We start from the raw sequence: 13,392 nt of genomic DNA, 5'->3' as shown, positions 1-13,392 counted from the left end.
ATGAAAGAAAACATAGCACAGATGTACCAAGGTGAAGGTGATTGAATATTTACACATGGTTTGATTCTTTGATTTCATCATTGTGCACGAATCTCACATCTCAATATATTTCATTTTATTGCCTTCTATTTGGGTTTTTTTCACGCATTCTTTTAAGCTTCTTAGCTATTATGTTGTGGCAGCCGTGTCGGTGCCTATGCATGTTGTGTTTTGTTTTTTGCTGATACTGATTCAAAACTCTGATTTTGTAATTGTAATAGTGTCATCTTAGAGAGATTCAAATAAATTAGTATTCCTTGGCAGCATACAAAAACAACAGGCTTGGTTTACCCTGTAAAGTAATTTAATGTTTTTTTGCTTGAGTTATTTTGTGGAATTCAACAAAAAAAAACTAAAAGCTAAAAGTACAAGTCAACTTATTGTACAAGCAAATACCTTTGCTATTCTCAACTAGGATTAAAAGTGAAAAGAATATATGATTTGCCTAATGTTAATAGACGAAACAATAAAACCATATTTTAAAAATTTGTGTATTTAAATCGTGAAGGAAACATTTGTAGTTTGTAATACATTTTATTGTCGACTTTTCAGTGGTCCTTAGATAATCTTTTTGAGACCCCTTTGATGATTTTAAGGATTAATAAGTGTCTCTACATATAAATACATGAATTTTTAATATTTTTTTTTTTTCACTCACATGTTTTTTGACTCATCTCATAATTGTTTTAAGTTAAACACACTTAATTAAGGATGTCCTTTTCTAGTTGCTGAGTTATGGGTATATATATATATATATATGCTTTTAATTGCTGGGTGAAGAGGCTTGGAAAAAAATGAAAGAAAGGAAAAAGACTAAAAAGTAAAACTATAGATTGTTTAGTAGAAAAAAGAAAAATAAAAGAAACAAAATTACTCTTGTTTAGTCATATAAAAAGTGAAGAGAAAGAAGTTATAAAAAAGTGAAAAAAGAAGAAAAAATATGTCTATAAAATAACGTCAATATTCTTAATGAAAAAAATTTGTTAGGATATTGACATTTTTTTTTCTTTTTATTGTATAAATCAACTTTTCCATCTCTTTCTTTCCTATTTGGAAGGAAGGCAAAATATGAGTTCCCCGTGATTTAATCTATGTTGGTGTTGAACTTGTTTACAATATCATTTAATCTTTGTGTCATCTTACTTATTTTTATTTTAATCATGTTTAGAATTATTTATTATATACAATAGTTATATTTTTTTTTACAGATAATTAAATTCGTTTATTAAACTGATCATCAATATTCAATAATCAGCAGAGTTGAACTATTTTACACCACACAAATATAATGACTAGGTAATAGTTTATTATTCTTCTGGAAATTAAGAGTCAAGTCAAGCTTAATAAATCGTTCAACATTCAACACGCGTATTCATAGGATGTTATTCGGCTAAAAAATTACTGTCTGATGTAAAGCGATAAACTTTTGCATGTCTTTCAAATGTTGTACCCCTCATGTCATGTGTAATTAATTTTCCATGACAATAACAACACTGATCGGCACACCTGCTAATAACTATTAACTTGTATTTCTTTATCAAATAATTTCAAATTTTAATTTTAATTTTTGATATAAAATAAATTATGTTTAGAAGAAAATACTCACATTTATAATTTTCGATAAAAAAAGTTTCCACGACAGTGGCTTAATTTTAACTTTATAAAGTTAACATGTGCACAATTCCCTGGCTATATATGCTACTATTTCTCACAATGTATATTAACATTTGCCGCGAAGGAAGCTTGCAGTCGCGTTTTCATTGACTTTGTGAATGAATAATTGGGTTAAACATAACGTCTGCATTGAAAATTTCCCCTAGTCAGGAAAAGTAGCCTTTTTGAATTGGAATTTCTACTTTGATCATCTTTGACTTTCGAACAAAAAATGGCCACATGACCGCATCACATGACACATCTTCTCTATATATACTAGTATAAGCCAAAAGAAGGCAGGCTCAAACGAAATAACGACCGTGTCACACATTGCTCATTTATAAGTTTTCTTGCTTTCCCAATTCAGTTGACAACACATCACAAATCATGGCAGGAGCACTGACAGATGATCAGATTGCTGAATTCCATGAAGCCTTTTGCCTCATTGACAAGGACTCTGATGGTTTGTTTTTTTAGTCACACCTTGATGATTTGTTGTTCACTTTTTCATTTTGATGTGAAAAGGGGTTTTTGAATTGATTTTGACTTTGTGGGAATTGTTGGTGATGTCTAGGATTCATTACTGTGGATGAATTGGCAACCATTATCCGATCATTAGAAGGGAATCCAACGAAAGAAGAAATCCAAGACATGATTAGTGAGGTCGATATTGATGGGAATGGGAGTATAGATTTTGAAGAGTTCTTGAATATTATGGGAAGAAAAATGAAGGTAAGATAAACTAGTCATAGCATTGATTAAATAAATGGTGATTTAAAGTTAGCTGTTTGACGCTAATGATCATAATAAGTCTGTCAAAATTTATAGGAAACTCTAGCTGAAGAGCTGAGAGAAGCATTCAAAGTATTTGACAGAGATCAAAATGGATACATATCCGCCACTGAGGTAAATTAACATTCTCAGTTACACGTATTGCGATGCTTGAATAACAGAATCTCTGCTTGAGCTCCTTCATTTGTTTTATTGTTTATTTACTAAAAGAGCTACTTTATGATGTGTTTACAGCTGAGGCACGTAATGATGAATTTGGGAGAGAGGCTGACAGATGAAGAGGCAGAACAAATGATTAGAGAGGCAGATTTGGATGGGGATGGTCAAGTTAGCTTTGAAGAATTTTCAAGGATTATGATGCTCAAATGATGAATTTGTAAATACAACTTTTATTTTATTCCTTTCTACAATGCCTACTGTTGTTGAAATGTTTATTGCCAGTTACAACTTCCCCTTTTGTGCGCGCCTACGTTTCTATTCCTCCTTTTATCCATTTTGATTTTAATAAAATTTAAAATTGGAACGATTCATTTAACCTAAAATTGTAAACACTCGCATATTAGATAAATTTTAATTTGTTTACTCACAAGGGAAAAAGCTAAATAATAGTATCCAGACTTGAATAAAAATACGTATGAGTAAATAATTTAGTTATCGGAATTGCCATCTCATGGGGCTCGGGGAATCAGTATCCAGGTTTTGTCTTGCTCTTATTTTTTAATTATGTTTTGACTATCATTTTACTAATAAGTTTCATAGGGGTTAGGTTTGTCTAGTTGCATCATAACATAAAAAATACACTTTAATCTCATCTATTTGAACGTTTGTTTCATAAGATAAAATGACAGAGGGGTTGTGCTGAAGTCTAATTGAATTGGATCGGAAAATTTTATCATTAAGTAATTCCTTCTTATCATGCTGTGTTATTGTTTTTCTGTTTGGTCTACTTTTTACATTGCTCTATTGGAAGCCTGACCTCTATGTAGTGCTTACTTTTTTCATATGTATTTATTTTGCCTTCTCTTGCATGGTTGGTTGTTAATGTTGAAGGGTTTTTCAAAGTAATATTAACAATTTGTTCATGTTGATTCTAAACTGACTAGGCAGATTAAAGCTTAAATTTTTTGAGTATGCATATTCTTATCAACTTGCTCTGGGGGTTGTTTGATTGAGTTTGGAATCAAGTTTCATTGTTATTTTAGTAGACATTCTGCCCTGATTAGCTTTATTGGTGTCCTTGGTTGAGAGTTCAAACTTCAAACATATTATGAGATGTGAGATACATTATATTTTATATTTCTTAATTATTGATACACCGGCGGTGCCCCTTACTATCTGTGGTTCGTCCTCCTCTCTACATCTGATGTCTATTTATTGATCTATGATAATTTTAATCGAGAAGTTAAACGAATTAATGGTTCCTTTTAGCCTCTCAGGAATAGCTCAAGTAATAAAGGAGAAATGGGGGTTGGGTTAGAAGTCATAAGTTTATTCTTGAATGTAAATCAATGATGCTTCCGGTTATGGGTAAACTGTTGGTGAAATATGTCCTGATGTCTTCTTTTACCCAAGATTTTACGGGCCAAATCTCTTTTGCATGTTTTGGCCCACTAGTGTTGCAGCCCAAAATAAAATTTAAACAATTGGCAATTCACTTTCCAAACGTGAATGTTGGACTTGTGGATTTGATTAGGGGCTTTGGGGCATATTTCTATAGACCATTCTCCTTAGGCAATTGCTTTGTGCACCCAGCACAAGATGGACAATTTCAATATTACCCTTTCATAAAGCTGATACGGATCGTGAATCCATAATAACCTTATGGATTGACAATCCGTAATGATTCATACGATTTTTTTTTCAAAATTTTTTTACGAATTAATTTAAAATTAATGGTCCATGCTACAATTAAACTTGTGACTTTTGCGTTATTAGCACGATACTCTTACCAACTGAGTTATAAAATATTTAATGTTGTTATATATAATATTAAAATTTCTAATGTATATTTAATGCACATGTAAATTTATATAATAAATTGTGACAATTAATTTTGATCTAATAATTAATTTGTTTACATATTTATATTAAGATTATTATGGATTCGTAACCTGTATCAGCTGTACGGAAGGATAATATTGGAATTATTTATCTCGTGCTGGGTGCACAAGAAAAGAACTGGTTGCACAAAGCAATTGCCTTCTCCTTAAAGTCATCTCTTCTCTTTGTCTCTGTCCCTCACTCTTTCAAACTGCAATTTGCAAATGGGCCTTTTCAACTTGTTAATTTCCAATGCTTTGACATATGGGGGCTTTTTTTTTTTTGACAAAATGAGCCATAGACATTTTATTGTTAGCAAGTAGCAACTCATAAATTAATCAAAGAAAAATCCAATAATCCATGATTTATGACTTATGAGTAACATAGTACAAGTTCGAAACTCGAAAGTTTGTTCCTTAGCTATCTGTCGTAATTTCTTTCTTTGCAAAAAAGAAAAAGAACAGTGTTTTCCCCCCACCCCGGGGCATTCTGGTTGGAGTCTACGACCTGTTCAAACCACCACTAAACCAAAGGATTAAGGGTGAAAAGCAAATTATGGTCATTACATTTTCACTTTTTTTCCTCCATGATGTCTTATCGAGTTTGTCATTTAGTGATTCTTGCTCTTCCAATTTGCTCTTATTTTCTTGCCCACCGATTACGCTCATAGTTCGCTGGGTCTATTTCAATTTCATTTCTTTAGAGTAGCATTGTTTTCTCCTATTAAATTGAAAAATCGTATCAAACAACTCAATCGGTTTATTTAATTATTTTTCATATTTGGGTCCTATCCAAATTGAACTAATGAAACTTGATTTCAATTAGTTTGGATCTCGAACGAATCAGATAAATCTGTTTCATTTTTTCTCTCCAGTAGTTCGAGTTTGTCAATAAATTTGTTTGACCATTGAGGAGCTTTTTACTATATTTTTTTTGTCATAATGCATTTAGTTTTATATTACTTTAATGCCACTTTTGATTTATTATGTTTAGCTTTGATACCTTAAGTTTTAATATTCTTGTCCTTTATGTTTACAAAATATCATTTTGATCATTTTTTTTAATTTTATGTCAAAAACATTAGGGTTCTTTTAATTTTTAAATTTTAAAATGGTTTAAATCTTTTTTATTTAAAAAACTGAAAATTACTAAGTAAATGAAAGGAATATGGATTTAAAATCACAAACAACAACAATCTTCACTCTATTATTATTATTATTATTATTATTATTATTATTGTTATTGTTATTGTTATTTCTTCTTTTGTCGCTCTACTTCGTGGATCCAAAAAGATTATTGTCCTGCCGTTGCTTCCATCTCCACCCTAACCTCCTTACCCAACTAGAATTGTCACATCACCTAACACAACAACTGTCTCATCGCAGTCTCTCTTTGCATTGTTCGTCTTCGTCCAGTCCGATTGTTGATGTCAAATGATAAATCCTCTACTTGTCCGGTCCAACCATGCATGACTATGAAGGTCTTGCTCGCAAATCTCACAAAGAGTTACACTATGACTTTCTCGTTCATATCTGGATTAATAGCGAGTTAGGGTTATGTTTTTGTCTTTTGTCGAAGAGAGAACTCTTGCTCTAATCTCCCATGCTTCTGTTTCTAGCAGAAAATTGAAAAAAGATCAAAATAATACATTTCAAAAACATAAAATATTAAAATAAATCTTTTAAAACTTAATGCACTAAAGTAAAATAAGTGCGAAACATAATGGACAAAAAGTAATATTAAGTTTTTTATATTTAATTTATTACTGTTGTTCGGATATCTATCAACATGTATATAGACACATGCCAACTTGATGACTCGACCTGAACATTTAACTTAAATTACTTATCTCTTTTGTTACCAGATGGGGGACTTTTGTGTCCCCCTTTCTATTTATCAAAGTAAGTTTCTTGATGATGACAAGAACCAATCGAAATAGTTGCTTACTAATAAAAAATCAATGATGGGGATAATTTGTCTAAGTACATGTTTGGTTTGATATTGAGGAATTTCTAAGTCTAAAATTAATTTTAGATACATTTTACATATTTTGTTTTACATCAAGGAAGATTTCAGAATTGATTATGGGTTGAAGCAATTTTAAGTCATTTTTTTATTAAATTTCAAAATTTTGTATTGAATTTTACTCCTAATCTAATTTTATAATAAAATATTCAAATATAAATTACATTACGTCAAAATTAATTTTAACCTAAATTAATTTTATAAAATTATTTCATTCAAAATCAATTTTATCAACACCTATCCATATATACTCTAAATTATTAGAGAGTACATGATTCCCCTATTTATTCGGCTGTCAGACGTTAGAAGATGCTGCGAAGTTGTACTGAAGGCCAGCGAAGGATTTGTTTTTGCTTGTCAGGATCCATTATTTATTTTGTTCACTTCTGCTTGACAATTCAAAATGTTTTTTTTTTTCCACGAAATTAGTTGGTAGTTTCCGTCTGACAAAAGTTGCTTTAATATACATGAGAAATGACACAAATTTTCGGTCGCGAAGTTACTAGGAAGTTTCGGTTAGTCAACAATGACTACGTCTTAATCTAGTAAGAATTAAGTATTAAAGTGGAAAAGAGAGAGAAAGGAGGACGAAACATGTGATACGGCTAACCTTTTCTTCCCTTTGATATGACTAACCTTAACTCTGAACGCACTTCTTTTTCTTTTTGGGTGTGCATTAAGTGAGGAAGTTATTGAAGTAGGTTTCGTGTCAAGTCCTTTACATACCTACCCTATGGGTGCAGCAAGTTTGTTACCTTTGGAAATTAGTATAGAAAATGTAGTATGCCTGTGGGGACACTAGATTAAGTGTAAAGTAAAAAAGGATGCTTGGAAAAATTCATGGTTCTTACTCTTCAGTAATGTATTTTCTAACGCGTACCAATGTGTATTTAAGTATTAAGTATTAGGCTTAATGTATTTTTGGTCTCAATAATATAGCATTTGGGCAACTTTGGTTCTTCAATATGCAATTGCTTAATTTTGTTATCTGTTAACTTGACATCTAATATTAGAAAAAAAAAATACTAACATGAGTGTGTTGAGATGTTGTGGAACTATATTGTGTATCTATAGGGGATTTTTGTGGAGCTAGAGTTGATATTAACAAGAGGATGTTGATGTGAGTCCTAATTTTAATTACTTGATTTTAGTCCTTATTTTTAGGTGATTTTAGTGTATAATATACTCAAGGGTCGGATTTGAATCGGCCAATTGACACTTTTTGTATTTCGGAATATTTAGGGGGACCATTAGATTATATTAATTTACAAGGGCAAAAATGTTAAAGTTATTAAAGAGATAATTCAATTTTTAATAATTATTCTTCATAATAAAAATTCATAGTGGTTGGTAAATTAAGAAAAATAGTGTGGATCTCATATCTTCGCACACTACTTTAATTCAAATATTCTTTTAAATTATCTTTTATTCCTTTCCATTCCACACAATCAAGCCATGTCTTAATTTGTTAGCATCTAATGATTTTTTTTTCTTTCTTTTTGAATAAGAATCTAATGATTGTTTAATCAATCAGACAGGAGTAATAGTTTACGAATGTCTCTCAAAGTGAGCTAATGGTATGGACGGCACTTGGCTTACCGCTACTTACAATTCGTTTGGTTGATTTAGCTAAGAAAGAAAGTAAAAAGCGTGAAAAAGAGTAGAAAGAGAAAGTCAAAAGAATTTTGTTTGGGTGAACTAATTTGTATGGAAAGTCAATGGGTTATATGTTTTGCATATATTGATTACGGCCACAATATTTTTATCCTCACACCCTAATAATAATAAATAAATAAGTAGATAAATAATAAATAATAATGAATAATAATATTAATATTAATAATAAAATAATTCTAAATAATAATAACAATGACATTTTATTTAATATGATTATTTTTCTTACCTACAAATCATTTTAATTTAAATATTTTTTCTTTTTAAGTCTATTTCACTTCAATCAAACTTTACGTTTGACTCTACTTTCTTTTCATTCATTTTTTTTTTCTAATGCTTTCATTTCGTTTATTTTCTTAGAACCAAACATAATTGAAACAAAACTGAACTAGAGTGGGATTGATAAAAAGTTAAAATTCATCTAATTCTACGTAATCACCGCGAGTGGTGGTTGAGTCCGTTGATAAGCAATTTTTAATTAGTTTAAAGTTTTTTTATTGAAAAATATTATAACAATTCATACAATAAATTATATAACTAAAAAAGAGAGAAATGTGAGATATAATAAATATGTGATAGAAGGGGATAAACACAAAGAATTTTTGTATAATAACAATTCATACTACAAATTATATAACTAAAGCAAAGAGAAATATGAGATGTAATAAATGCGTGATAGAGAGAGATAACCACAAAAAGAGTTTTTGTATAAAACGTTGTATGAATTGTATCAATAATATAACTATTTTTTGTTAGCTAAAAACTTTATATTGATCATATTAATTGGGTTTGGTACTCAAGTTTCTTATTAATAGTTTGTAGTGTTTCTTAAGACATTATTTTTTATTTGGTTATGTGTCAGAGATCACATGTGTCCTATAATTTATTGAGTTAAAGACTAATTTCGTTAGTTGTATGTAGGTTATCTTTGTTTTAAGAAAATTTTGCACACGAAAAGAACTAAACTTTGATATTTTCATTAATGAGATTATTCTCTCACACATGTGAAACACAACTAGGTGTAGACATATGGACTCAGGTTCATGGGTCAACCCGTTTAGTCTATAATCGGGTGAATAATGGGCCTCTTTTTCAAAAAACTATATAATTATATCGAATTTTTGAGTTTGATCCGTTAAGCATGCAGAACTAGCAGGCTTTATCCGCGGATGAGGCTTATCCTGCTTGTCTAAAACGCAAGCTTTGCAAGCTAGACCCATCTTTAAATTCATCCCTAAATGCAACAGAATCTTACACTAGTGTGTCAATCTTATGAGTTTTCAAAAATATTTTTTAACATTTTAATTATTTTATTTTATTTTCCCCTTTATGTATTAAATTTATGTTTTATTCTTTTACGATAGAGTTTTATAACTATTGTCTCAATCCAATGACTAGTTTTCACCTTTTTTCTCAGTCGTCCTCTTTTTTGTTTTTTTAGACATCTTTTTGGTTATTCTAGATAGTACTATTTTCATTCTAACTCGTTTAATTAGGTATGACAAAGAATCTTGAATCCATGGCCGTGCGTATTCAACCAAATTAGTCTGATTTTAACAAGAAATGTCTATTTATTTGTAAGTTATATATATATATATATATATGTGTGTGTGTAGATTTATATTTTTATTCCTTACGTAGTGTGAGCCTAATTTTGTATATATAGGATGCGTTTGATTTGCTACAAATTGAGGGATTGGACAACACAAAAATATTTGTCCAATGTTTTATTTAAAGAATGACTGAGGAATAATACAAAGTAAAAAATGATGGATGGAATAAATATACAAAAACTTGTAACTCACTAAACTTTAGTACAACTTTTTGTCTGGTGTCTAACAAAAGTAAAAATACAATATTATCCCTAATTTATGAATTTTTATTATTTCACACCTTTTTTTTCTTTTTTCATATATGCCTCATTCTCTAAACCTCTCGTTCCAAACGTCGTACCTTGGTTGCCGGTCAAGACTGCCTTGGCTGCCAGTGTGGGCACCTTGGCTAACGATGAGGGTCGTATGAGCTGCTATTGTTCCCTTTTGTTCATTATTTCTTTCTTTTCATTGTTAATTTATCCAAATATTTTCATCGTCATCTTCTTCCTTCTCGTTATGTTTTTTCCCTTCTTTTGGCCAATTCTGGCGAGGTCGCTTTGTGCTGTCGCAACCATCGTTGTGACCCTGTATCGACCTCACACCATCAAACCCTACGCCCGGTGGCGTCAGGGGCCGCGCCTCCTCTTTGGAGGTACCTTTCCTTTGTTGCGTTGTCAAGGTGTTGCTGATGTACCTAGGATTTTATAATAGAATTTTATATTATTTTGTCCAGTATATAAGCACATCAACATAGGATATAGCACAAAATTACCTGTAGTGTGCATCGACCATCCAACAACATATAATACAAAAAGTTATCATATGACTCAACTACTTGTACAATGTTGTTCTGTCTATCCTATCTTTTTACGAAATCAAACACACCCATAATAACACTTAGGTATATGCATATATTGTCCTCGTGGAAACTTACTGCCTACATGTTAGACAGTGTATACAAAAGCTCCTAAACGTTGTTAGTTATTTTTATGAATGTATGACTCACTATAATTAATGATTTTTTTAAAGGGTAAAAATAGAAAATAATAATAAGAGTAAAATATATTTGGGTTTCTTGTAAAATTTTAAAACTATTAATTTCTTCTTCATAAAATTTTTCATATTAATTTGGTTCCTATAAAAATATAACATATTTTGTTGATCCTCAACGGTAACTTTGTTAGACGATCATCTGACATGACTCACACATGTAACTTGATTATAAATAAATTAAATAATTTGTGGCAGTTTAATTCCCCAAAATTGAATCAAACAATCTATGACAATTAAAAACCTCTAAAAAATGTAATTTTTACTCACTTTTTAAGTGATTTCCTTACATTTTCTGATGTGAGTAGAGAGAAAGATGAAACAATATTGAATTCTGTCTGTTGAGCATTCCTTTGAAGGTAGAGATAAAAAATAATTAAGTCTCTTAGTCAAGTCGAAGAACTGTTAAATAAAATTAACCAATAAAAATATGTTTTATTTTTATAAAGAATAAATTAATTCAAATTTTTTTATGAAGATAAAATTAATATTTTTAATTTTTATAGGATCCTAGATATATTTTACTTTAATAATAATTTAAAAAAACTGAAGTATTGATAGTTGCTGTTAAATTTCCCATATTATGAGCCACGCAGTACTTAGACTTCAAACTTGTGAGGAGAATTTAATATAAATAGGTTTTGGCAATTGCCGTTGGGTTTCGATGGTGTGAAACAAGCCGCAAAATTTGATGATGTCCATTGTTTACGTTGTGATGAATTTCCATAGTCGTATAGAATATAGATGCTGAAGTAAGCAAAAGCAAAAGTCCGAAGAATACTTTCCGCTTATTGTTTGTTAGGATTAGTAATTCTGTAAGAAACTCATCACAGGCACACACTATATATGAGTAAATTATCACCTAGGTCTCTTGCATAGTTGTATTTCTTGTGTTAGGTTATAAAAAAATAGAACTTGTCATATTTTCTAGTTAAAAAATATATGTAGAAAAAGATTTGTTAATTCACGTATGTTTTGTGATTAAGTGTTATTTTACATATTAATAATATTATCTGAATGATTCATATGGATTTATTGATCACTTTCAGGCCCAAGTATTGGAAATCTTATTTAAACTGGATCAATTGAAGTGTTCTGTAATCTAAGTATATTGTGTGCACATACGACTGGATAATGATAGAAATGATAGTTAACTACAAATATTAATATGATGGATTTTGTATTATTTTATAATCGAAGGGATGTCTTGTAGCAAAGGAAAAATAGGAATGAGATGTTTGTCGATTCATTTTAGTTTATTTTGTATATATTTTTTAAGTAACTTCTAATATTTTTTTGAAATGCAATTTAAAGTAACGTTTTTTAAATGATTGTTTTTTATCTTCTAATATTTTATATTTTATTTTATTTATCCTTAAAATATTTATTTAATTTTTGATTAATTTTTTAAATATATTATTTATGTCATTTTATATTTATCAGTTACTTTAACAAATTAGTTTAAAAACTTTCAATAATTTATTATTAATTTTTAATTATCAATTAGTTTTTTAACTAATTTTGTCCCCTGGAAAACAAAACACCGTTCAATTTTATTTTCTTTGTCACTTAAGAAAAAAAAATTGTTGGAGTAACCAAAATTGCCATTGTAATTTCGCACTTGTATGTATGCAAAATGCAAATTCGACGCAAAATCCATGTCCGGCCTAGACGGCATGCCAGTACGGCAGTACCCGGAGTTTTTAAGAAACATCGTAGTAATTGTTTAAAAAACCTTAGGATCAAACATGGAGCCAACAACTATCACTAGACTTTGCAAAAAAGGATAATTATGTCATAATCAGCCAGACCAAGTCAACACGGACTTATTACACAGTCCGTACCTTAATTCAAATTTGTTCTAGTTTCCTCTAATTTATTGGTAGGCTTAATTTAATCAGGCCATTAACTTCCACGCAAAGCTCATTGTCCCTCAAACAAGTGCATATTTCCTATTTGTCTCCTTGTTGATAACTGAAGCAAGTTTTCCCATTCCCACAGTTTTAAAGAGATAGAGAGAGACAGAAGTGTTCCCATTATTTTGGGACTTGTTTTGAGTGTCAATGGAGATTATGGTTACGGACTACTCATCCTCTATGTCGGCATCAAGAAAATGTATATAAGAATATAACAAAAATCTTTTACATTAGCCCATTGTGCTGCTTTTATTTTAAGAGTTTAGTTATTATTATATAATGTCAATATTTTTTTTTGGAAGGTCAAAAATACATAATACATAATATATATATATATATATATATATATATATATATATATATATATATATATATATATATATATAATGTCACTGTTAAATATTAAGTAATCAGAAGTCAATGTTTATATGGTTAAAGTTAATAAATTTATTATGTACGATGATTTATGATTTAATGATAATAAAAAAACTTATATAATGTTAGTGTACAGTTTATATTCTCTTATTTTAAATTTGAGTTCCATTCCATTATACGAAACCGATCTAGATTCCTGCAGTCATGAATCAACATCCATGAATTAACATTAG

At 29.8% G+C, this 13,392-nt stretch overlaps 1 protein-coding gene across 1 annotated transcript; it reads left to right on the top strand.

The window, feature by feature from the left end:
- Window positions 1-1,990: 1,990 nt before the first annotated feature.
- On the top strand, window positions 1,991-2,887 carry LOC100527005 (uncharacterized). The gene is made up of 4 exons (NM_001250249.2): window positions 1,991-2,155; window positions 2,267-2,424; window positions 2,521-2,598; window positions 2,719-2,887. Exons 1-4 carry the CDS (start codon window positions 2,080-2,082, stop codon window positions 2,851-2,853), a joined length of 447 nt encoding a protein of 148 aa, NP_001237178.1. The 5' UTR covers window positions 1,991-2,079; the 3' UTR covers window positions 2,854-2,887.
- The last annotated feature ends 10,505 nt before the right edge of the window (window positions 2,888-13,392 follow it).

This window comes from Glycine max, chromosome 3 (genome assembly GCF_000004515.6).
Source record: "Glycine max cultivar Williams 82 chromosome 3, Glycine_max_v4.0, whole genome shotgun sequence".
NCBI lineage: Eukaryota > Viridiplantae > Streptophyta > Magnoliopsida > Fabales > Fabaceae > Glycine > Glycine max.
The sequence above is the reverse complement of the archived record's forward strand: the minus strand, read 5'-3'. Positions and strand labels throughout refer to the sequence as shown.